The 25,625-nt window shown below is 32.7% G+C and overlaps 2 protein-coding genes across 14 annotated transcripts in view; one reads left to right on the top strand and one right to left on the bottom strand.

Moving 5' to 3' along the window:
• DOCK7 (dedicator of cytokinesis 7) overlaps positions 1-25,625 on the top strand; it is a 239,067-nt gene that overhangs the window by 73,894 nt on the left and 139,548 nt on the right. For all 13 annotated transcript variants that reach the window (XM_019019154.4, XM_019019163.4, XM_055362977.1 and 10 more), the window contains exons 13-14: positions 294-387; positions 1,418-1,580. In XM_019019154.4, coding sequence (XP_018874699.1) covers positions 294-387; positions 1,418-1,580 — 257 coding nt within the window. The remainder of the gene's footprint in view (positions 1-293; positions 388-1,417; positions 1,581-25,625) is intronic.
• On the bottom strand, positions 13,930-22,801 carry ANGPTL3 (angiopoietin like 3). The gene is made up of 7 exons (XM_004025902.4): positions 22,260-22,801; positions 21,508-21,618; positions 19,117-19,231; positions 18,431-18,544; positions 17,929-18,024; positions 16,074-16,340; positions 13,930-15,677 (listed from the first exon to the last, which is right to left on the bottom strand). The coding sequence occupies exons 1-7, from the start codon at positions 22,752-22,754 to the stop codon at positions 15,493-15,495; spliced, it is 1,383 nt and encodes a 460-aa protein (XP_004025951.1). The 5' UTR covers positions 22,755-22,801; the 3' UTR covers positions 13,930-15,492.

Raw genomic sequence — 25,625 nt, forward strand, 5'->3', positions numbered from 1 at the left:
CTAGAGTGCAGTGATGTGATCTTGGCTCACTGCAACCTCCATCTCCCGTGATTCTTCTGCCTCAGCCTCCCATGTAGCTGTGACTACAGACACGTGCCACCATGCCTGGCTAATTTTTTTTGTATTTTTAGTAGAGACGGGGTTTCACCATGTTGGCCAGGCTGGTTTCAAACTCTTGACCTCAGATGATCCACCCGCCTCAGTCTCCCAAAGTGCTTGGATTACAGGCGTGAGCCACTGTGCCCGGCTATATTTGTTTTATCAAATACTTTTCCCTCTATTATTGAAATCAGGAAGGAGACCGCTTAAGTGATGAAGATCTCTACAAATTCCTTGCTGATATGAGAAGGCCATCTTCTGTCTTACGGCGACTAAGACCTATTACAGGTATTTAAAAATTCTGAGTAGAAATGATTGCAACTATTATTATCACTAATATGTTGTATTGCTTATAATTATGTATCTTTTTTTTTATTTATCTGGCCCAGACGTTTTTCTATGCCCAATGCCTGTCAGTCTTCTTTACTTTATTAACTATCATGTGATCTGACAGTTTGGATGCAGGATTCAGCATCTTTGGTACTTTGAGTGCAGTAGTCCCCACTTACCTATTGTTTCTCTTTCCGTAGTTTCAGTTACCTGTAGTCAACCACGATGTGAAAATATTAAGATATTTGGAGAGAGGAACAGAGAGAAAGAGACCACATTCATGTAACATTTATTATAGTATATTGTTATAATTGCTCTGTTTTATTATGAGTTAGGGTTATTAATCTCTTACTTTGCCTAATTTATAAATTTAACTTCATTGTAGGCATGTATGTGTAGGGAAAAACAGTATCTATAAGGTTGGGTACTATCTGCAGTTTCAGGCATCCACTAGGGGTTGGGTCTTAAAATATATCCCCAGCGGGGGATGGGGGGAATTACTGTACTAAAGTGAGTGTGATGAATAATATCATGGCTTAAAATTATTTTCTAGAATGGTAATAGAATGGTAAATATTAAAAAATAGATTCATATTATGATTGGAGCAAACCATTCCAGAGTAAAAATGTCTTAAAGTTTGCTAAGTCAAAACTAAGTCTTTTAACCTTTGAAATGACTTAGCTTGTTCCTATGCCAGATCCCTCTGTTTTTTTTTTCTATTTTTGCTTCTTCCTTCCTTCATTCCCATTCATTTATTTAATAAGCATTTATTATTTTACATGCATTTATGTCTGGATCAGTAATTTTTAAGTTTGAGACTTTGCAAAATGAAATGATTTAGAGGCGTGAGATGATAATAATATAAATTTGGTTTCTGTAATATTCTTCCCAGACTTCTTGCAAAAATAGGATCCAAGTCCTTTAAAAAACATGTTTAACGTGGAGTTTTTTATTGTCTTTACATTGTTTTTTAATATATAATTTGCAGCCCAGCTCAAGATAGACATTTCTCCCGCACCTGAAAATCCCCATTATTGCCTAACTCCGGAGCTGCTTCAAGTGAAGCTTTACCCTGACAGTAGAGTTAGACCTACCAGAGAAATCTTAGAGTTTCCCGCAAAGGATGTTTATGTTCCAAACACTACTTACAGGTAAGAGATTTTAATTTGGAGAATTCTGATAGAAGATACTGTATATTCTAAAATATTAAAGTATAACTAGAATAAAACTCTCCAAAAATCTTAAGTAGTTTTGTTACTTAACTCTATCTCTTACCGCACAATTTTATTAATAGTTTTCACGTATTAAGGCTTTCTGTGTGTCAGGTATAATGTTAATTACCTTACATGCTTTATCTTTTTTAGTCTTATTTAATCCTCATTATTTGAGGTGGATTTTACTTTTATTTTAGAGGTGAGTAAACCGAGGGTTAGAGAGGTTAAACATTTTGCTGAGCATCACACCTTAATGTGATGGTGATGGGATTTGATTCCTGGGCTTTTAGGTTAAAACATTTGAACTCCTAATTACTATGTTTTCTCAAATGTTTTTAGTAGCAGAATCTAGCATTACACAAGAATCAAATTTATGTGCCTGCATTATGTTCTAATAAATCAACAATATTTGTTGAGTATATCCTATCTAGAGAATACTTGACATGAAGTTGTCAGATATAACTTTTCAGACTGAACATTACATAACTCTGGGGGTGCCATTTGCATGTACTCCTTATGAATGATATACCCTTTATTTGTGAATGCCGAGACCAGAACTTGACATGTCTGTTGGGATATTCAGCAGGGCAGCTCAGGTATAAGATTCTAAAACAGAATTTTGGATTTCATCCTAGACTTCCCCATCCTAGTATATTTTTACCACCATTTACCAAGTTCCTGAGGACAAAATTTTTGGAATTATTATGATTTCTTTCCTTTCCTTACCCCTCACATTTATTCATCCAACAAGTTACATAGGCTCTACTTCCAAAATATATCCTGATCTGTACTTCTTACTACTTCCACCTTTTAAAAATTCTAGTCTGTCACCATCTAGATGAGCACTGTGAAACAGAAATATAATGGGAACCACATTTGCAATTTAAAATTTTATAATTGCTACATTTAAAAAAAAGAAACAGATGAAGTTAATTTTAATCATATATGTCATTGAAACCAGTGTATCTAAAGTATTATCATTTCAACATGTAATAAATGTTAAGAATTATTGAGATATTTTACTTCTCTTCTGCTAACTTCAAAATCTAGTGTGTATTTTATAGTTAAAGCACATTTCAATTCAGATGAGCCACATTTCAAGTGCTTAATAACCACATGGGGCTAAAGGCTACCATATTAGACAGCCTCTGATCTTGAATTTTGCTATCCTTACTAATTTGGCTATCTTATTTCTACTCCTGTCTCAGTCAGTTCTCAACATTGCAGCCAGAGAATTCTTTGAAAATTGTAAATCAAATCATTCATTCCTGTGTCTGAAATTCTCCAGTGCTTCTATTACAAACAGAAAAAGAATGAATTTTTTCTAACAGTCTGTAAGACACTGCATGAGTTGGCTCCTTTTCTATGTGTTAGTGCTAAAACTCTCTGTAAAACCTCTTATAGTACAGTGAAATACATCAACAATCAATTATTTCCTCCCTTGCAGAGGAAGTTTTGTAGGCTTTTTAGGCTTACTGTACAATTGTCATCTTAGAGCCTATTTACCATTATCCTGGAAATTTTCTTTCATTTTTTTTTTTGCAATAGAGTCCTTATTTTTCATATATTTTCCTTAGTTTGCTCATTTCACTGAAAGCTTTTGTATCTTTCTTAAATAGGATGTGTGGGAGGTAAATTTTCTTTTATGTCTGACAGTATCTTTACCTTTACTCTCAAATTAATAGTTTTGCCAGGTATAAAATTCTAAATTCTATATCATTTTCTATCATAATTTTGAAAATATAACTACTGTCTTCTGGCTTTAAGCAGTACCCTTGAGTAGTCCAATATTATACTGATTGCTAATCTTTTGCGTCTTATTTTGCCCTAAGACTTTTTGAATTATTTTCTTTATCAATGGTGTTCTGAAATTTCGTGTTGACATATTGATATGATGACATTTATTTAGTGCTTTATAGAACATAATTTCATTTAAATTAGTTTATTCAGTCTCATAGAAATCTTATACATTATATAATTCTGGCAGTATTATTGTCTCCACTTCTCCACTGACAGAAGGCTGAATTAAGAGACTTGTTTGGACTTGAACCCAAGCCTTCTTACTTCATTTTCTGTGTTCTTCATCTTTTGGAATGGTAGGACATCCAGCATTCATAATTATATATAATTTGAATAAAAATAAAATTTCTCATTGGTAGAGAATTGTTTGCTACATTTTTATTAAAACAGACAGAACACTTTTATCTCACATTAGCCTCAAAATCTACACCATTATTTATATTTGTTTAATTTTTTTTAATGTCTTACAGTTGATGTAAGTGAAACACTTGATATAAATGGATTCTAGGGTATCTTTTCTGTGAATTAATGGAAAATAGAGCCAATATAGATAATCTAGACATGTTACAGAACTTAAATGGGAATTGAGTAGTGCGCTCATACCAAGTGAGAAGATACCGTGCCAAATAAGGCAGCACGTTGTTTTCTCTTAAGGATGTATCCAGTTTTAATGTAACATCCTCTTCTGGAGGAGATAAAAAGTTCATACATCAAATGATTTAAGGGGATTTTATAAATTATAAGTTAGTATGGTTTTGCTTTTTGAGTTTAATGGAAATTATGTAAACATGTATTAGTGCTTGTTTAAGATCATTTGTTTATTTGGGTTTGCTTTTGGTTTTTAGGGTGGAATGCTTTGTCACTTGAAGTGGTTAGTATTGGTAAGGCTAACTGATAGTCCAAAAACTATAATTAGTTTCTATTCTGGGAGTTAAATTTTTCAAGTATAAAAATGAATTATAGCATATTAATTTGAGAATGATGTTGAGAGATCATTTAACGTATCTCAATGCCTTTAGTTTGGACTGTATCTAAACATTCTATTAATTACAGAGTTAATACTCATTCCACACATTATTAGTAAAAATAATATTGTAGGCAAGAAGCTTTTAAAAAAGGACTCATTAAATGTTTATAGAATAACCATTTTTCTCTCATGAGTGAGCAGTTTATTTCCAGAGAATAATAGAACTTGCTAAGCTCATCATAAAGATTAGAGTTACTCCTATTTAACTTTTATTGAATATGAATACTGATTTAGGCTTTAATGTTTTTCATCAAAATGAATTGATTTCAGATTAGGGCTTTACATAACCTTATTCCTCCTTATATACAGTTTGTAAGGAACTTATATAAAATGCTTTAACCTGTTAACAGACATTGGTTAAATGTGATATAGAATGTCAAGGCTACTAAGTTTCTTAGTTTATGGAAATGATCCTAGTGCTCTGTTAGTAGCATGTACCAGTGAGAATTGTTGGAGCAAAAAGGATGCATTATTTTAAGAAAGCGATAATTTTCTAGTATAAGAGTATCCTCAGTGAAGTAGAGAAAATTAGATACTACATGAAAATTCAGAAGTAGAATTGTGATTACTATACTTGGTTGACTTTTTTCCTGTTGTTACTGTTTTGCCAAATAGTTTCTTTAACAAAATATGATTATAAAGTTGATGACCATTCCCTTTTAAAAATAATCAATCTCCAAATTACATAAAGAAATAATAATTTTTGTGTTACTTGAAATAGTACGACTATATGTGTAGCTTATGAAAAATTGGGAGATGGGCTCTTGTAACCTATATTTTGTAACCATGTTTCATTTTTAGGAATTACAGTTAAGTTCTCACTTAAAATTGTTAATAGGTTCTTGGAAACTAAGGTTTTAAGCTAAATGACATGTGACGAAACCATTTTTTTTCTAGTCAGTGTTATAACAAAACAATGCTGAACAAAATGATATTATTCAAGAACCTGCTGCACATGGTCCTTAAAGTCTTTCTCTTAAAGTCACAGTTTCCAAGAACATTATCCAGTGTCACAGTAGCTGTGACATTAGGTGAGGACTTACTGTATTTAAAATTGAGGAATGATTTTTCCTTCCTTTAACATGGGTATAATAAAAGTACCTATATCTTAGAAATCTATGGGGATTAAATGTGTGTAAAGTGCATGTCACAAAGTAATGCAGTACATATTAAATGCTCAATAGAAGTTGTTATTGTTTTTGGCTTTATTAGATTACATTTACTCATGCACTATACAACTTGAGAGAGATTGGTTTGAAAAGCATGAGGGTACTAGGCATTTGGGGTATAATTGGATAAGAGAATTATTTTAAAAGGGAGATTATCAGAGTCAGTATTGGCCTGCTTTGTATTATTAGACCATTAATGTCCATGGGACCTTAAAACCAAATCATTAAAGGTTGTTTATTCTATTTGATGCTGTTAGAAAAACTTGGCCTTATGGACAGCTTATATGTTTAGGAGCTGATAGTTTATTTAAAAAAAAACAAAAACCTTAAGCATATCTAGAAACCTAGCATAGGTAGAAATAATTTTGGAATGACAAAAAGGGATGTATGACAACCTCAGCAGCTGACAGCTAATATACAAATATCATCAATAATTTACAGAAAGTTCCATAAATATTTGCTAACTGAATGGTTATGCTGGATCATGGTGATGATAATCTTTTAGCTCATTTGGATTCTTTTTGCCTTCTCAGGAATGTTTCAGGATAAGACATAATTTGTGATAATACATACCAGTGGTCACTATACAAATATTTATGTACACATTTTCCCAGTGAATAATGTTAAAAAAAAGGAAGATAAAGTTGACACTAGGGCTCCTTTTAGTTTATATATGGCCATTATCTATTAAATCTGATAGCCGCCTGCACAGAACCAATGTGGTTATCCCTATTTTATAGATGACAAAGCTGAAGTTCCAGAGGCTTCAAATTTATATCTGAAAAAACTAGGAATTTAAGCATTGTTCATGTGTGTTTTAAGAAAATATTTCCATATTGTATTTAGTTTTAGTGAGAAACTTGAGAGGATTGTAAAGGGTCTCATAGGGAAAAAATTAAAAACTGCATGAATATAGGGGGAATGAATGGACATCATTGAAGCATTTGACTGAGTTGAGAAATCGTAGGAAAGAGAACTGTATTCTGAAAATGACAGATTTCCTATACACCTTTCACTTCTCATTTTTATGTTCGTTATCAGATAATTCAGAGAAAGCTGTCTAAAGAGGTCTATATTAGTTTAATTTACTTTTATTATGTACACTTTAAAAAAATATTCTTTTGAAGATGTTGAGTCTTCTTAAAGACTTAAATCTGTTATTTAAGTTATACCTGAACCTAGAGATTTTCACCTTTAAATAACAAACTCTGTCATTCCCCGCGCCTCCCTACCCCCCACACACAGCTGGTCACATTTATTTGCATAGGGTTAACTGAAGAGGGGCCTGATCTTTTCAAATTCTCTACAGGGGTAGATGAAGATACACAAATATATGGCAGTTTCTAACAATCAGAAAATGAATGACTTGTTTCTTACTGCACCATACAAGTGGGGTTTACATCAAATTCTTGCTTTATCAAGGAAGTACTTACCCTATCACAGTATTTTAGAAAAAGTACTAGTGTAATTGTTAACATTAAGTAAACCAAATAAAGATCTTTCTCAATGGTGAAAAAGATCTTTTATTGGATATTTGAAATCATCTGAAAGTTAGGTAATAGATTGTATGCAATGTTACTTGTGTTCCAAATTTTTACTTGATCACCACTGTTGTATTTGAGTTGTAATAGATCAAGGTACATTAATTGAGCAAATGCTTATGTGTTTTACTGACATCCAGTTTTTAAGAGGTATGTCCACAGAACACATGGTATTCTTGGCAGGATTGTTAGAGTTAGCCGCATTTCCAGTAATGGCCTTAGTTGTAATCACCTGTTGAATGTTTGTATCTTTGTTTTTCTACTTAGTATTTTTGAAAGACTATATCTAGCAAACATGATGCGTTACTAAGAATGTAAGAATGAATACAATGGTTCAGACCTGGTAACTGTCAGGGTGAGAAACAAAAGGATTTTGGTCTGTTAGGAATATGCCCATACATCTCTTAATAAATTTTAGTAAATCTATTTTCTGTGATCTAATCTGAATGTAGTTTTAAACTTTTATTATGGAAAATTATAAAAGTAAAGGGAACAAATTAATACACCTACACCTAAAATTAATACACCTAAAAGTAAAGAGGATAGATTAATTTTTTTTAAATTTTATTTTACTTTAAGTTCCGGGATACAAGTGCAGAATGTGCAGATTTGTTACATAGGTATACGTGTGCCATGGTGGTTTGCTGTACCTATCAATCTGTTATCTAGGTTTTAAGCCCCACGTGTATTAGCTATTTGTGCTAATGCTCTCCCTCCCCTTGCACCCAACCCCCTGACTGTCCCCAGTCTGTGTTGTTCCCTCACTGTGCCCATATATTCTCATTAGAGAACAGATTAATTAACTTGCATTGTCATTTTTGTGTTATCTGTTGCTTGTCCTGTCTTTTGTTTTGTTGGTAATATTTTTGAAGCAAAGCCTAGACATCCTATCATTTCGCTTGAAAATCCTTCAGTATGTATCTCTAACAGATAAGGACTTTTTTGTGTGTTTGTGTGTGACAGAGTCTTGCTCTGATGCCCTGTCTGGAATACAGTGGCATGATCTTGGTTCACTGCAACCTCTGCCTCCCAGGTTCAAGCGATTTTCCTGCCTCAGCCTCCCAAGTAGGTGGGACTACAGGTGCAAGCCACCACACCCAGCTAATTTTTTTTTTTTTTTGTATTTTTACTAGAGATGGGATTTCACTGTGTTGGCCAGGCAGGTCTCGAACTCCTGACCTCAGGTGATCCGCCCGCCTCGGCCTACCAAAGTGCTGGGATTACGGGCATGAACCACCATGCCTGGCCAGATAAGGACTTTTAAAAGTTAACCTCAATAACAGATGAAATGTTTTATGATCTCTTTAGAATTTTACTATCTTCAGTTTTTTTTCTTGAGTAGTTGAATAAGCTTATTATATACTGATTAAATTTTTTTTCCTAAAATATTGTTTCAAGGAAGAGCTTGGCCAGTCAGAATATGTGTACTATTGATGTTATGACATGAGAGCCATGTAATTCATGTTTCTTAAACTAGGTTATTACATGACAGTAGGTCCTTTGAACATGGGCTGCTAATTTTTTTGTGTACCATGGTACCTTGTGGTCGTCTTGTGAATCCTGTGATACCCTTTTTTGAAATATATATTGAGCATCCCAAATCTGAAAATCCAAAATCTTAAATGCTCCAAAATCCAAAACATTTCAAGCACCCATATGATACTCAAAGAAGATCTCGTTGAAGCATTTTGGATTTTCAGATTTGAGGTGGCTCAACCGTGAGTATAAAGATATTCCAAAATCCAAAACAAATATGAAATTTGAAAGACTTCTGGTCTTAAGCATTTCGAATAAGGGATACTCAATCTGTAATGTTTAAATGTTTTTAAATGCATGAAATAAAATATATAGAATAACAAAGGAAATAGTTACATTGAATTAAAATTATAAAAATATTGAAGTTGTGATATATGTGTTTATTGATGAATTAAATAACATGATCTGGCCTCAGGTTAAAAAACTATTGTATTTTCTAAATAGTAATAAGCATCAACAATATTTTGAGATGTCTATAATAGTTGTGATATAAAAATATGTATGTTTCAAATTAGTTCAACCATTGTGGAAGACAGTGTGGCGATTCCTCAAGGAACTAGAACTAGAAATACCTACCATTTGACCCAGTAATCCCATTATTGGATATATATTCAAAGGATTATAAATCATTCTACTATAAAGACACATGCACACATGTTTATTGCAGCACTATTCTCAATAGCAAAGACTTGGAACCAACCCAAATGCCCATCAATGATAGACTGGATGAAGAAAATGTGGCACATATACACCATGGAATACTATGCAGCCATAAAAAAGGATGAGTTCATGTCCTTTGCAGGGACATGGATGAAGCTGGAAACCATCATTCTCAGCAAACTAACACAGGAACAGAAAACCAAACACCACATGTTCTCACTCATAAGTGGGAGCTAAACAATGAGAACACATGGACACAGGGAGAGCAACATCACACACCGGGGCCCGTCGGGGGTCGGAGGCTAGGTGAGGGATAACATTAGGAGAAATACCTAATGTAGGTGATGGGTTGATAGGTGCAGCAAACCACCATACCACGTGTATACCTATGTAACAGAACTGCACGTTCTGCGCATGTATCCCAGAACTTAAAGTATAATAATAATAATAGTAAATGTATGTTTCTATTAATGACAAAATCTTATATACTGCTAATACTGCTGTGGTTGGTTTACTACATTCATAATTTAAGGAAGTATAAATTTCAGCTGAACGTTACTGAAAATTCAGGAGCATTTTTTTTTTCTATTCAAGTGTATGGTCCTCTGCTTCAGAAAGTATTGGTTTTTGTTTTTATTTTTAGAGTTCATAGATGTCTCAAGCTACTGCCACATACTCTGCTATTTTGGTTTTGTCCTTGTTATACCACTCTGAGTTTTATTCTATCAAATTGGTCCTAGTTTATTTTAACTATAAAAATTGAGTCGGCTGGGCGCGGGGGCTCCCGCCTGTAATCTCAGCACTTTGGGAGGCCGAGGAAGGCGGATCACGAGGTCAGGAGTTTGGGACCAGCCTGACCAACATGGTGAAACTCCGTCTCTACTGAAAATACAAAAATTAGCCGGGCATGGTGGCACATACCTGTAATCCTAGCTACTCAGGAGTCTGAGGCAGGAGAATCGCTTGAACTCAGGAGGCGGAGGTTGCAGTGAGCTGAGATCACTCAGCTCACTGTGCAGTGCCACTGCACTCCAGCCTGGGTGACAGAGTGAGACTCCATCTCAAAAAAAAAAAAAGAATTCTGAGTCAAGAGCTCTATTTCCTAACATTTTAACATAGCCACCCAGAAGTTTTTAGTTAGGGGCTTGCATCTGAAGGTGATGGAGTGTTATCTTAGATTGCGAAGGGAAGGAGTAAAGTTCCAGAAACAGATGCAAACTCTGAGAAGGGCAGTTTTGTTCTTCTGTCCTGAGAATTATAGTATGTTCAGTTAGGAAGCGTTTGTAGGGATTATTTACTTAAAGGAATGTGAAAAATGACACGGAAGAACCTGTTTTTAAAAAGTATATACATTTGTTTAGAACTTTATAGTTCATAAAGCTATTCAAATACATTATCTGGCTTGATGATTACAATCCGATGAAGTATTAATAGATATGACAGGATTATTATTCCCATCTATTGGGTGTGGAAAATGAAGTTTGACTGTGTGTTTTAAGATAAATAGCTACAACCTTACATCTTCAAGGTTGTAATTTATTGCTCTTTCAAATTATATACCCAGTCATTTTATTAGATGTATGTCTGTTCTTAGGACTAAACATGAATTTAGGAAAAACAGCTTTTATATTTTAGATAGAATTCTTAAGTTTATTTTATATTTCCTAAAATGTCATTAAAACCTCATTTTATTAAGGGTTATAATAGAGGATTGTTAGTGCTACTTTCATGACCTTGAACTGTGCACCAGTTAAGTAATTTTACCCTAGTTGATTTGCCATGATAATACTTTGGACTTTGATAAAAGGGCCAATTGTTGGGTCACTTTCTTTTCATTTTTAAAACTGCTGTGTTTGATAATCACTCAGTAGTACATACATAAGTGCAGAGTTTATGGCTGTTAGTGATGGGAAAAAAAATCACAAGGAAATTTGATTATCCTACAACAGAAGGTAGAGTATATATGAGTACAAATTTGGAATACGTTTTTTAAAGGAGACAAATAGTAGATGCTCAGTAAGTGTTGTTTAATGAATGCCATTTCTAAAATTAATGAATGAGTTAGTTGACTTCCATGAGTTATGCTATTAGGAAGTAAAGATAAAAGCATGAAAATATGCTGATTCCAGGATGACAGAGTGTATGTAAATAGATTATACTATACTACGTTACCTCATAATGAGACATGTGTGTACTTGGTTTCAGTAAAATTCATACTGGTTCAAAATAAACTCTTGATATAGAAATTTTTCAGTAATTCACTAAAATCAAGTAAACTGACTATCTTTGATGCTTTTGGAGCTTTTAGTACTATTTTTCAGAATTTTTATTATTATGGTTTGCCATATTTACTTCTGTGTATTTTCTCACTAAGTGCCATTTGAGGTATATGGACATTAATTCTGTATGGTTTCAGATGAACAAGCTGCCATTTACTAGAATATTTGTGGAAGAATTAAGATATCTGCACCTTAAAATATGGCACAATCTAGCCAATCAGAAATGTGTGGGGAGACATTCTAGACAAATGGAATACATTAGGAAGGCATAGAGGAGATGTTTAAAAGTAGATCATTTTGATTAGAGCAGAAGGTTTGTGTTGTGGGAAAAAATGGCTAAAGAGGTAATTTGGGGCCAGGTGATAGAGACTTTTGAAAACCTGGAAGGATTTTGGATTCTGTTCCAAAGGCCTATACTCTTCTAATTGGAGTATACATTCTTGTGAGGGCACAACTATATGGGACGTGCAAGTTCACAGGATAAACATGACACATCTTCTAGGAACATCACTTTTTAAATACTTGGGGGGAAATAAATATTTTTATATGAAGATTTTTTTTGAGACAGGGTCTCACTCTGTTGCCCAGGCTAGAATGCAGTGTTAGGATCATGGTTCGCTGCAGGCTTGACTTCCCAGGCTCCAGCGATTCTCCTGCCTCAGCCTCCCAAGTAGTTGGGATTACAGGCACCTGCCACCACACCCAGCTAATTTTTGTATTTTTTGTAGAGGTGGAGTTTTGCCATGTTGCACAGGCTGATCTTGGACTCCTGGGTTCAAGCAGTACTCCCGCCCCGGCCTCCCAAAATACCTGGATTACAGGTGTGAGCCACTGCAGGCATGAAGATAGATTTATAAAGTATAAAACACAATTCATATGCAATTTTAAAGTAAAATTCTAAGATTTAAGCTAAGATGCCAATAAGATTCTGAAAGAAATTTGTGCATATAGTAAGTTATTTTATCCTGTAACTCCAGACAATAAAAGGATTTGTTTTCATTATCCTCTGCTGTTACACTTCTTCAGTAGATGAGCTTGAAAGACACAGGTCCAGGCAGTATGCAGCCATTACAAATTCCTTTTCGGAAGATTGACAGGCAGAGGGATGTAAAATTAGGAGGAAAGAGGAGACTACTTATATAATCTAGCACTGAAGTTAAAGACAGTCTTTGGGGAAGAAAGCTTATAAGATTAAGAGACGTTTCAAGAGAAGATTGTATTGAACTTGGTGGCTTATGATACAAAAGAAGTAGTTTACAAAGTTGAGTGAAAAGCCAGAGATGTCTTCCAGGTTCCAGGCTTCTGTGACTGGGAACATGCTGGTCATATTAATGGATATAAAGAAGTGAGGAAGATGGTGTGAAAGAGTATAAAGGAGGGAAAGGTGGGTAGAAAGGGATAGCAGTAGCAGTAAGGGGCTGGGGAGTTTGTTATTTATTTTTTTTGAGTCAGTCTCGTTCTGTCACCCAGTGCAGTGGTGTGATCTCAGCTCACTGCAACCTCCGCCTCCTGGGTTCAAGCGATTCTCCTGTCTCAGCCTCTTGAGTAGCTGGGACTGTAGGCACATGCCACCATGCCTGGCTAATTTTTGTATTTTAAGTAGAGACAGGGTTTCACCATATTGGTCAGGCTGGTCAAACTCCTGACCTCAGGTGATCCACCTGCCTCAGCCTCCCAAAGTCCTGGGATTTACAGGTGTGAGCCACTGTGCCTGGCCTTTTATTTTTGGTATGTTGAATTCGAGTGAAGTATAAGGTATTGAAGGGAGAAATGGCAAATAGGCAATGTAAGAAGGGGAACTGGAAAGGGACTTGGGATGAATATGTAGATTTTGGAACTTTATTCATGGTAAATAAAGGAGTCCGTGAGAGCAGATAGAATGTCTGAGGGTCAGTGTAGAAAAGATGATTGAAGGTTGTCCATTGGCCCACAGTACTAAATATGAGAAAGGAATAGGGTTATAAAGATGGATTCGGATAAGGGATAATCCATGGAGAGTATAGTATTGTGAAAGCAAAATGAAGGTCAAGTTTGAAAAAAAGATATTCGTATTGGTAAGTAGTAGAGAGATAAAAGGGAAGGTAGTCTGAGAGATCAAAGGGGATTAGACTTAGATTAGACAACTGTGAGTTAGTGATGGAATTTGAGCACTTTAAGCAAAGTAGTTAGGACAGGAGACAGTCGTGTGAACCATAAAGAAAAGAGCTCCTTTCTCTTCTTCTACCAGAAGTATCTTTCTGGTAGAAAAAAGCTTTATATGGGGAAAAAGTCTGATTTACTACTCCTGAAAGGAACAAAATGAAACATGTCCTATGAGAGTTTTTTTTTTTTTTTAAGGAAACCAAATAGAGGAAGCAACTCATATATTAAATAATGAATAATTTTGCATTTGAAATTGTCCAATTTTGGGGGAAGAGAGGAGCCATTTTGGTATTCTGGCCCTAAAAAAATCAACGTTAATTTCGACAGCTTAGTCTGTGGTCCTGAAAATTATAGATTATTTTTACCTTTATTATTTTGTACTTTTCTGGAACAAAATATTTACATAGGATTCACGTAGATCATACATATCTTTTATATATGTGACATATAAAAATATATATGACATGTGTATTGGATAATTTGAAATACATAATGCTAAGTATTGACAAAGGTAGGTCACCATATAACTTGGGCACTGTATCCTTTAACAAATTGGTTTAATTTAAAATTTCTTACTGGCAGTTTTAAAAAATCATATTTAAAAATAAATTCTGACAAGTGATACTGTGGTAAAAAATTTGTACCTAATCTTTAGGGATTTAGGGATTTAGGGATCTGTTGTGATGTCGATAAACATGCAAGAATAATTTAAATTTCTATAATTTAGGGACTGGGTCTTTGTTTATTGAATTTTAAACATATATACATGCTTGTCAGGCTGTTTAAACGTTCAGTAACTTGTTATGAGGTTTATTTCTACTTGAAAACCTACACGAATGTATTAGAATCACAGCATATTTAGGGGAAATATAAACTTTAACTCGATGCCACAAATATGTTCATTCTTACTGTAATCTGACAAGATTCCTTTACAATTATTTGTTTTCATAGTATTAAGTGTTAAAATATATAAAATGTATACAGTATATATTTTAACAAATATGTTAAGGTATAGTGATACCTCATGTTAAAGTCAATGTGATTTAGTAGTCATCTCCATTTGTTTAAAGACAGCGAACTTATTTTAATACAGTATTTAATTCTGCTTCATTAGGTTTCATAAATAAATCATATCAAACATTTACTCCAAATTATTTTGTAGCAAAATGAAGCATCAGTTTAAAAATTTATATTACAGATTTTTACACATACTCTGTGCTGACAATTTTTAGTTTTGAAATTAATACTACAACATTTAAGAACTGTACAATTATCAGTCCTCTGTATTTAGTCAAGTTTAGAGTTTTCACAAGAATACTAGTTTTTTAAACTGGGAAAGTTGTGATATTAGCTCATATGATGCCTTTTAAAATAAAAGTCTCTAAATTTTTTATTTAGAAAAGTTATTTAATAAGTTCACCTATTGATTATAATTTAGATTGTGACCATCTAAAATTGATTCCCACATCACAAAATTTAAAACAAATAGTATTATAAGAATTTTGATTGAGAAATGTAAACGGTATTCTTTAAGGTTATGTGATTGTATGTTTAATCTTAAATAGACAGTGACTTTAAGATTAAAAAAATCTACTTCTCAAGCTTTCTCTTAAGGATTTAATACCAGATTATTAGACCACATTAACTTGGAATGAGTTTAATGTTTAAATTATTGCCTTTTAAATTTGCCTCAGTTCATTCAAAGCTTTCTGAATCTGTTGGATGGATCAGCATTTTGGTTGATTTTATAGAGTATAACCTTCCATTTTGAGACTTCCAAGATAATCCTCTTCTCCTCTCTGGCTTAGATTTTGCTCTTGGTTTGTTATATTTACCATTTAGGTTGTTTTCTCCACACTCATCATGCCACCACCAGCCTCCTAAAGGAGATAGATATGCAATTTAATGGGTACAGACTTGTATGTAGTTACTGTTACTGTATTTCCCCGTAAGTTTATCTTCCTTTCTTATAGATATTACAGTGTTTTAGATGCATGTATCCCAGTTTTAAATAATCTGTATAAGTCCCAATTTTAAATAATCTGTATGAATAATCTATACACCACCAAAAAATAGAAAATCTGAGGAAGATTAGAGGTAAAATACCTGATTGAACTAGAATGAACACTTTCATTATAGTTAAGATGTTTTCATCTAGAGAGAAAATGCTTATTTGGGATTCGGATTTTTAAAAGTTGTCATTGCAGATAATAGCTAATAATGTGGGAAGATACTTTGAAGATATGAAAATAAAGTTTGGTATCAGAAAAAGATACCTGAATAACCCTCTGGACAGTTGAAGTGTCCTTTTGCTTTGTGATCCCAAGTAGAAAACACCAAATCTTTGTTTTCCGGGATTGCGTTGGGGACATTGCCAGTAATCGCAACTAGATGTAGCGTATAGTTGGTTTCATGATTTCCCAAGTAAAAAGAATATTCAATATAATGTTTGTTGTCTTTCCAGTCTTCCAACTCAATTCGTAAAACATAATTAGATTGCTTCACTATGGAGTATATCTTCTCTAGGCCCAACCAAAATTCTCCTGAAAAGAAAAGTTTTAAAAATCTGTGAGTTATTAACTACAGGTTGGACACTGACAGTTTTTTTAAGTGTTTTTTATTGGTGCAACTAATTGAGTTGTTTAGTCTTGAATCCCTTGATCATTTTAGTGTATCTAAAAATAATAACTTTTAAAACAATTTTATTGAAGATAGCTATGTGCACAAAAATGTTAAAAATATTAATAGAACTGAAAGTCTGATTATCCTTTCTATAATGCATATTACAAGACATGTTTCACCAGTGAAATGTGTTACATTATTATAGATATTTTAAAGTCTCGTCATTGGTAGAGGAATATTTTCTTGCAAGTCTTTATATGGATAAACTTTACTGTCAGCTATTTATTAACATCCATATACAGTCAAGAGATTTGTTAAGTATTCCTAGAGACTTGAGTAATAATAATGTCACTTTCTTCAAATGTAAACCTGGCCTTTGGTATTTGCTTAATGTATGTTTTCTTTGTAGAAAAAAACAGGAATAAATTTTAAAAATCATTTTAAATTTAAAAGCATGGTTCTTAATAACTTTTTTCTGTAATTTTAAAAATTATTTTTATTGGAATTAAAAACATAAATAAATATAAATAGATTGTTCTTCATCACAATCCTTTTTATTAAAGTATTTATAAAATACTGTTTTCATTAAACATTCACTATTGTCTTATTGCTATTGAGTTAGTAGGAAGCTTCATTTTAAGGATTGCTGGTAAATACAAGTACAAATGGGTTACTTTCTTACCAGAATTAAGTGAGTATTCTCGACTTACCTGTCAGCCTTTTATTTTGGGGTTACATTCACTATTAGAAGATTTGGAGCTACAAAACTTATCACTGAGTATACCTTCTAGGTAGGGCTTTCACTGGTAGTTTGAATACAAAATTTTTAAATGGTCAAATAGTACTGAGCATTTAAAAATTTGATATAATAATGAATGTCTTCTACTTTATAAGTGAGTACTTAGACATCATTCGTGGATTTTTGTATGTGCTTTTTGGATTTTAAACATCTGTTTTATCTTGCTTATTTTACTATTTGTAATCAAAATAGAATAATTTGCATTGAGTTAACTAATTCATTATAAGCCGTACATTCTATATATTATATTTAAATAATTGAAATTTTAAAATGTATACTGTATGTCTGAGTTTCCTGGTCCTTTTAACTTCCAATTAATTGATATGTAAAACGTTAATGAGAGAATAGAGTGACTAATGCTAGGAGTGGTTCTTTTCACAGCTTATTTCTAACAGTTACTACTTATAACATAACATTTAATCAAAATTGTCTTTAATAATTATAGTTATGATCATTGTAAGCCATGGAATTAAATTGTGATAAGTATATTTAAGAACAGACATGTAATTGTGATAAATATAATTCAAATAATAACAGTTGTAATAAGTGTAATTTACTAACAAATGTGTAATTGTTTGATAATAAATTATATGAAGGCTGAGACTGCTTCTCGTTCGTTACTACTTTTCCTAATACCTGGTCCATAAGAGGTTCTCAGTAAATATTTGTAGATTAGCAAGTGAATGAATGATTGAATGTAGTCCCCTTACCATCAAGCCTCCCAAAACCATATTTGTAGTTCTCCCACGTTTCATTGAAGTTTTGTGATCCATCTATTCGATGTTGAATTAATGTCCATGGACTACCTGAATATAATGAATGAAATCATGTATTTTTAGTAGATTGATGTTGACAGATGTAAATAACACTTTTTTGTTTGTTTGTTTGATTTTAGTTGGTGGTTTTGTAAGGTAGTTTATTAATGTTATGGCAATACATTTTATTATTTATTATGGTCCCAAAAGTTAAGTGAAAGGCAATTAATGAATTTTGGCATAGTAAACTTGTTGATAATAGTCACTTCAGATTATTTTAGAGGAAAAGGAGAATATTGAGTAAATACATAAACAAGGTAAAAGTATTAGATTTATACGAATACTCATATATATTTCATATATATATGTATAAAACAATGATAACCAGGTTAATCTTCCTAATACGTAATGAGTAAGTTGAACCAACTACTGTCTATTCTCCTTAGTCAGGTTTTACCTGATATAACATCACAGTAGACATGAAAAACTTGAGAGTTGCTGGGTCTGATGGCATACATGCCACTTGTATGTTCACCTCTGTTATAAATGGTGGTACATTCAGCAGGAATGCCTAGAATCAATAAAATGTTATTACATCAGATTTAGTAATAGGAATAATATCTTTGGAGCTTGAGATTTCACTTGACATTTTATGAAATTGTGGCAAATGTAGCATTTTTTCAGTAATGTTTATGTTAAAGCATTTTTCTTAGATGGCGTGTTATTTAAGAATGTAAGAATCATCTTACCAAACTATTTTCTTTTAAAAAATTAATTATTTTTTAGAGACAGAGTCTTGTTCTATCACCAGTCTGGAGTCCAGTGACCTTTAACTCCGTAAATATTTCAGCATGTATCTCTTAAACAGGAGATTGTTCTCCTTTAAAACTGCAATACCGTGATCACATCTAAGAAAATTAATAAACCTTCTATATTATCTAATAATAAAGTCCATATTTGTATTTCTCTGATTGTCTTAGGTATGTCTTTTATAGGGTGTAAAAAGAACCCCAGCATCCAGTTTAGGTTGATACATTGTATTTGATGGATATCTCTTAACTATCTTTTAGTCTAGAACAAGTCCTAAGAATAGGGAATTTGATAATAATAGCTTCAAGAAGGAAACCCACCAAAGTGTCTTACCATCATGTTTTACATTTCTTATTTCATTCAACTGAAGAAAGGGAGTAGTTCTTGGTGCTCTTGGCTTGGAAGATAGAGAAATTTCTGTGGGTTCTTGAATACTAGTCCTTCTGAGCTGATAAAAGAATATAAATCTGTTTTTTAAAATGATAACTGAATATACAATTAGGGGAAATCTGAGTAAGGATGTCAGAAGTACAGTTTGTCTTTCAGTTCATAATGTTATAACAGTGTTTGATATTTAGATAAACAGTGTTATTCAGATTGTACAGATTACCTGTTCTCAAAATATTTAATCAGGGACGTTATTTAATAAGATAAAAAAATAAAGCAAGGCAAAAAAGCAGACATTGGTCGGAAAACAGAGCAAGGCCAAAAGTAGAGACTGCTTTGCTTAGAATATTGTAATGTATTCTTTTATTTATATGAATAAAATATATTTGATATTCTGTTCAGATTTTAAGTTTAATAATTTTCAGTTTTAGGTCTTACTGATCTTCAGACCTGCGATAAAGACATAATACATAATTTGAACCAGGCTTTCTTGATAATTTGATAATTTTTGACCTGTAAACATATCTGTAGATGTTGGCAGGTTGGCAAGTTTGTTTGCTTACTTTCTATGTATTCAGTAGTTTATCGTTAGTTTAGCAGTAACACTTTATTTTTATTTAAGTGTGTTGGGTTTGCAATTTATTGAATGATAGTTTTTCTCATTGACAGTAAGAAAAGCAGAATATATAATATCTTTCATTATTAGTGTTAGTTTTTTGATGCTGGCATAAGTGATATTTCCTAGGACCTTATTTAAAAGGATCTATTGTAAAGTTTGCTTGCTGGGTATTACTCTTTTCTACTAAGTAACTATGTGATCTTAAAGTTACTTAAATTTTTAGAGTTTTGTTTTTTTAATTTAAATATGAGAAAGTTAAATGATCTAACTCTTCTTCCAACTCAGAAATTAATTGTTTTGGTTTCTTCACACATTTTTATTTTTAGACACAATGTATATTACTATAGTAACATTTTGCTTTGGGGAGCAGGTTCATTTAATCATAGTAAAAGATATAATTGAAAAGAATTTAGAATAATAACATCATAAGAAGGAAAGTATGGAAACCAAAAGTAGTTGATAAAAAACCTTTTAGCAACACTACTAACATTATGTTTGTTCAGTGGAAATTGGTAATAATATTTGTTTTATATCTCTTGAAAATGATTTTGTTTACCAGTTTCTCTGAGTTTATATTATGTTTTTTGAATCCTCTTGAATAGCTGTTTGAGAGTATTATTAATATTTTTAAACTATTGTACTGCATATTAGAATACATGGATTCTGACATAGCTTTTTTCTAAACAAGTGCTTCCCTCTCTCACTTCACCAGATGTTTACATTGTAGATTAATTACATTGTTGAATGTTGACCTTTAATTATGAGGCACACTATTTCTAGTAATCCAAGTAATAATAATCATAGCACACGCTTCTGTGTGAATATGACATTACATTTATTAATTCAACAGAAATGCCTACTGTGTGCCATACAGTATTCTATATTCTGGAGTATATACAAATAATGGAAAATATGAAGATAATGGAAAAAATCCCTGTATTCACAGAGCTTACATTTTAGTGCAGGAATAGAAGAGATAAATAACTAAAATTTATGTTATGTTAAATAAAGGTGAGTGTGCAGGAGAAAAGTAGCTAAGGAAGTAGAAGTTTTCAGGGATGGGACCAGGCGGTTGTGATTTTTGGTTAAGTGACCTTGTAAGTCTTCATTGGGAATTTTATGTTTGATAAGGACCCTAACGGAAATCAGAGAGTGGGCCACATAGATACCAGGGCAAAAGAGCATTCCAGTTAGAGGAAACAACAAGGGCAAAGGCTTTGAGGTGGCAGTATGTTTGATGTGTTTGAATACTGGTAAAGCGGTCAGAATAACTAGAGTAGAGGAGGTGAAGTCAGTGAGATGATGAAGGGTTGGGTAATCTTGGTCTAAAGAGCCAATATGAGTGAAATGGAAAGCTATTGTGTGGTTTTGAGCAAAGAGAAACATGATCTAATTTGAATTTTAGTAAGATGACATTGGCTGCTATGAATTAATTTTTTTTCTTACAATAATCCTATAAGTTCTGTTATTATCTTTGTAGTATATGTGAGGAAACTGAGAGATAAAGGGGTGAAGTAATTTATTCAAGGTCACACAAAGTTTTAGAGCCATGGTTTAAATGCAGGTAGTTTATTAGCTTCAGAGCCTGCAATTTTAACAGTTATGCTGATGTGATAATTTTACTCATGATCCAGTTAAAGCTTGTAAATAATTTTATGATTCAGTGTTTTTACAGACCTGTGTGAAAGATGGGACATACCATTAAAATACTGACTTACCTGATTTTCTATTTCTTTTATTTGACTATGCTGTTGGTTTAATTGTTTATATTGGTCTTCCACGGTCTGGAGAAGGTCTTTGATGCTATTATCTTGTTTTTCTACAAAAGTCTGGATATAGAGGGTAGGTTGGTTATAAGTTGCTTTCCTCTTTCTTTTCTATTAGAGTTTTAATTTCCTGTAACACTATCATAATCTAAATTTTTAAACTAATAATGGATTTGAAAAATGAATATTGGCAATTCCTTCCCCTTGTATGCTTCTTTCAAATAGCACATATTTTTGTTCTTAACATTTTATTTAAATTGTACTATCTCTAAAATTTGATTTTCTGAACTTCAATTAAAAGAAAAAGCCCAGCATATTTTCATATGAATAAATCTTTTCCATTTACTGTATTATTTAATCTGTTTTAAACACTGGAGAATAGTTTTAAATTTTTTTTAACTTTTTACTTACCTTCAGTAATTTACAATAGTGTAATGACATAGTGTTCTAGATTGTATGATTTAACCGATTTGTAATTTTCATATAAAATGTAAATTTTCAGTGTTTTCATATATAACATTAGGGAAACAAAAAACTAACTTGAAATTATAATGGGAAATTTTATTTTCTGGAGATTATTTTTCTTGGAAAAAAAAGTATTTCAACAGTGCAACAAAGTATTTCAAATGGCATGCCTTAGAAATATTTTTTTAAAGGATCTACATTGAAAACATAAACATGAACCCTCTTTATTTTCTACTTACTTTAAGTGAAGTTACTTCTGGGTGTTCTGGAGTTTCAGGTTGATTTTGAATTAAGTTAGTTAGTTGCTCTTCTAAATATTTCACTTTTTGTTGAAGTAGAATTTTTTCTTCTAGGAGGCTTTCAAGTTTTGAGTTGAGTTCAAGTGACATATTCTTTACCTCTTCATTTTTGACTTGTAGTTTATATGTAGTTCTTCTCAGTTCCTTTTCTTCTTCTTTGATTTCACTGGTTTGCAGCGATAGATCATAAAAAGACTGATCAAATATGTTGAGTTTTTGAAATATGTCATTAATTTGGCCCTTCGTCTTATGGACAAAGTCTTTAAGACCATGTCCCAACTGAAGGAGGCCATTGGCTAAAATTTTTACATCGTCTAACATAGCAAATCTTGATTTTGGCTCTGGAGATAGAGAATCAAATGATGAATTGTCTTGATCAATTGTGGAGGAAATAACTAGAGGAACAATAGAAAGAAGGAGCTTAATTGTGAACATTTTTATCTTGATTTTCAATTTCAAGCAACGTGGAACTGTTTTCTTCTGGAAGCAGACCTAGACTTCTTAACTCTATATATACCAATATTTGCCCAGAAAAGGTAAGGTTGGTAGGTGAACATAGTTAATCATTAAGCCGTGTTAACTTGCACGAATGTAACCTTCTTCCACATTGAGTTAGATCAATGCTAAATGAAATCAAAGAAATGAGCAACTAACTTAATAGGTAATTTGAAGTTGTATTTAACTTTGCTGTATTATAAACTACACATTCAATGCTATGGTGACTACCTGTTTTTAAAAGCTAATTTTACTTTTTTATGATTTTAAGAGATTTACAAGTCAAAAATAAACTTTTTTGTTGGGTAAATTTATTATTAAAGTTGAGGGAAAAAAAGTAATGAATTAAGTATGCATTTCTCAAACTGTACTTTAGTTCTTTTGGAAATAGTGATCCATTCCAGAAAACACTTTGTCTCTGAAGCCTTTCTCCACTCCCTCAGGTGGTGTTACGGCTCTCAATGCTGTGTTCCTCTGGTACTCTGTATAAATCAACGTATAATTATATGCTCCTCATTTTTTGTCACTATAATTGTTAATATGTTTTTTTGCATCACGTTATATGTCTTAACCATCCTTGTATATTGTCACAAAATCCCATATATAGTAAGTGTCATTAAAGACATTTCACTCCCTTTTCTCCACTGTGTTCTGTGTCTCTGTGTTCTAGGCTCTTTACCATGTGCTCGTTGAAGGAACAATGGATATGTGGTCATCTAGGACCAAACTAGAATTGAATCTTAAATACCTTCAATGTCACAAGCAGCTTGCCCATCATAAGTTTTTCTGAAGTTTGTTAGCTTAGTAACAATTTTGATAATATACATTTAACAAAAAGAGGAGATTAATAACATTTTTTTTTAAAGATGATGTCTGCCCATGCTGGTCTGGAAATACTGGAGTCAAGCAATTCTTTTACCTTGGCCTCCCAAAATTTACAGGCATGAGCCCAGCCGATTACAAGCGTGAGCCCAGCCAATTAATACTATTTCTAAAAATAAATGTTCCACTATGCTTCCAACTTAGTGTTAAAAAAATACTAAATGCTTATATTAGTGATTATTCTTATTGAGTGTTCATATTAAGAACTTTGTGAGAAAATAGCATCCTTTAAAACTGCTTAATCTTGACATATTAATATGGTGAAATTGTTAAGAATATGGGTGCTGGAGTCAGACTGTGGTGTGGGTCCAAAAGCCGGCTCTCCTGTCTGGCCTTGGACAAGTTACTTAACCTCCCCATGGATTAGTCTCCTCATCTGTAAAGCTGGGGTAATTATAGTACATAATTCATAGTGTTATGATAATTTAACAATAATACATGTAGAGCACTTAGAACAGTGCTGGGCAAACAGGTAGTGCTCAAAATGCTAGTTATTATGTCACATGAAACTAACTTTTAACCTGTGTATGTGTGTGGGTATATATAATCAACCTTACCTAAAAGAAATTTTTCATAAAGTTAATAGCTTTTTACCACAGGGAAAAGTTTTATCATAATAAATTTCAGTGTAAATTATAAATTGTTAATACAAAATAAACCATTTCCAAATTTCTTTTCTTTTCTTTTTTAGAGACAGGGTCTTGCTCTGTTGTCCAGGCTGGAGTGCAGTGGCATGATCATAGCTCACTATAGCCACGAACTCCTGGGCTCCAGCAAGCCTCCTCCCTCTGCCTCCCAAGTAGCTGAGACTATAGATGCATGCCACCACGCCCAGCTAATTTTTAAATATTTTGTAGAGACTGTGTTTCACTGTGTTGCCCAAGCTGACCTTGAACTCCTGACTTCAAGTGAACCTCCCATATCAGCCTCTCAAAGTGCTGATATTAAAGGAGTAAGCCACTGTGCTCGTCCCTAAATTTCTATTCTTAGAAATGCCTCTTCATTGTGTAAAGTAGAGGCTCTTCCTTTTGATGACTTAGGATTAAGGGTTTTGGGTATAATAGTTACAGTAGAGGTAGTATTCCATAGTGGTTAAGAGCATGATTCTGGAATAAGACTGCCTGAATCAGAATCCCGGATTTGATATTCTTCAGCTTTGTGACCTTTGGTCAAATTACTTCACATCTCTGAACCCCTGTTTTCTCATCTGTCCAGTGAAAATAACACCTATTTTATAGGGTCGTATAAAAGATTAAAAGTTTATATTTTCAGAGCACTTAGAACATTATCTGATGTATCATAAACACTACACAGTATTATATATTAGCGATTTTTGTAATTAGAACTAATCAATGCATTTGTACCCATACTATAGTATTTTACTGGTGAAAATTAATTGCATATTAAGATAATGTAAATTGAGAAATTTTGTTATAGTCTAGATTTTCTGAATTTTGGTCTCTTGTACCTTTTTAAAGAATTATATCTTTTGATTAGGTTGTGTATGATTTTTAAATGTCCAATATAGAACCACAAAAGGGTAAGAAAATATTCTTCATTTCCATCTTACCCTTTACTCTGGTTCATGTAATGGAATTATAGAAGTGTATGTTGAGCTAGAGAAGAAATTCAAATTTTCTCCTTCTTTAAATAGAAAAGTTACAGTTGTAATTATTGGTCATGAAATACATATTTCAAAACTTCTCTTAATTAAGCTGTCAGCTTTTGTGGCTTATAACTATTGACCCTGATATTTCATCCACTTGCTAGTTGAGGGAGAATATAGATGGGCCAGCTTCTTTCCCCTATTACACTATCAGCTGTTGATTGGCAAGATTTGTATGTGTTTTTAACTTATATTCCTTATAATGCTTTAGCACAGTAATGCCTTACACATTGTAGGAACAATATTTATTGAGTGAATAAGAG

The sequence above is a fragment of the Gorilla gorilla genome, chromosome 1 (assembly GCF_029281585.2).
Source record: "Gorilla gorilla gorilla isolate KB3781 chromosome 1, NHGRI_mGorGor1-v2.1_pri, whole genome shotgun sequence".
Taxonomy (NCBI): Eukaryota; Metazoa; Chordata; class Mammalia; order Primates; family Hominidae; genus Gorilla; species Gorilla gorilla.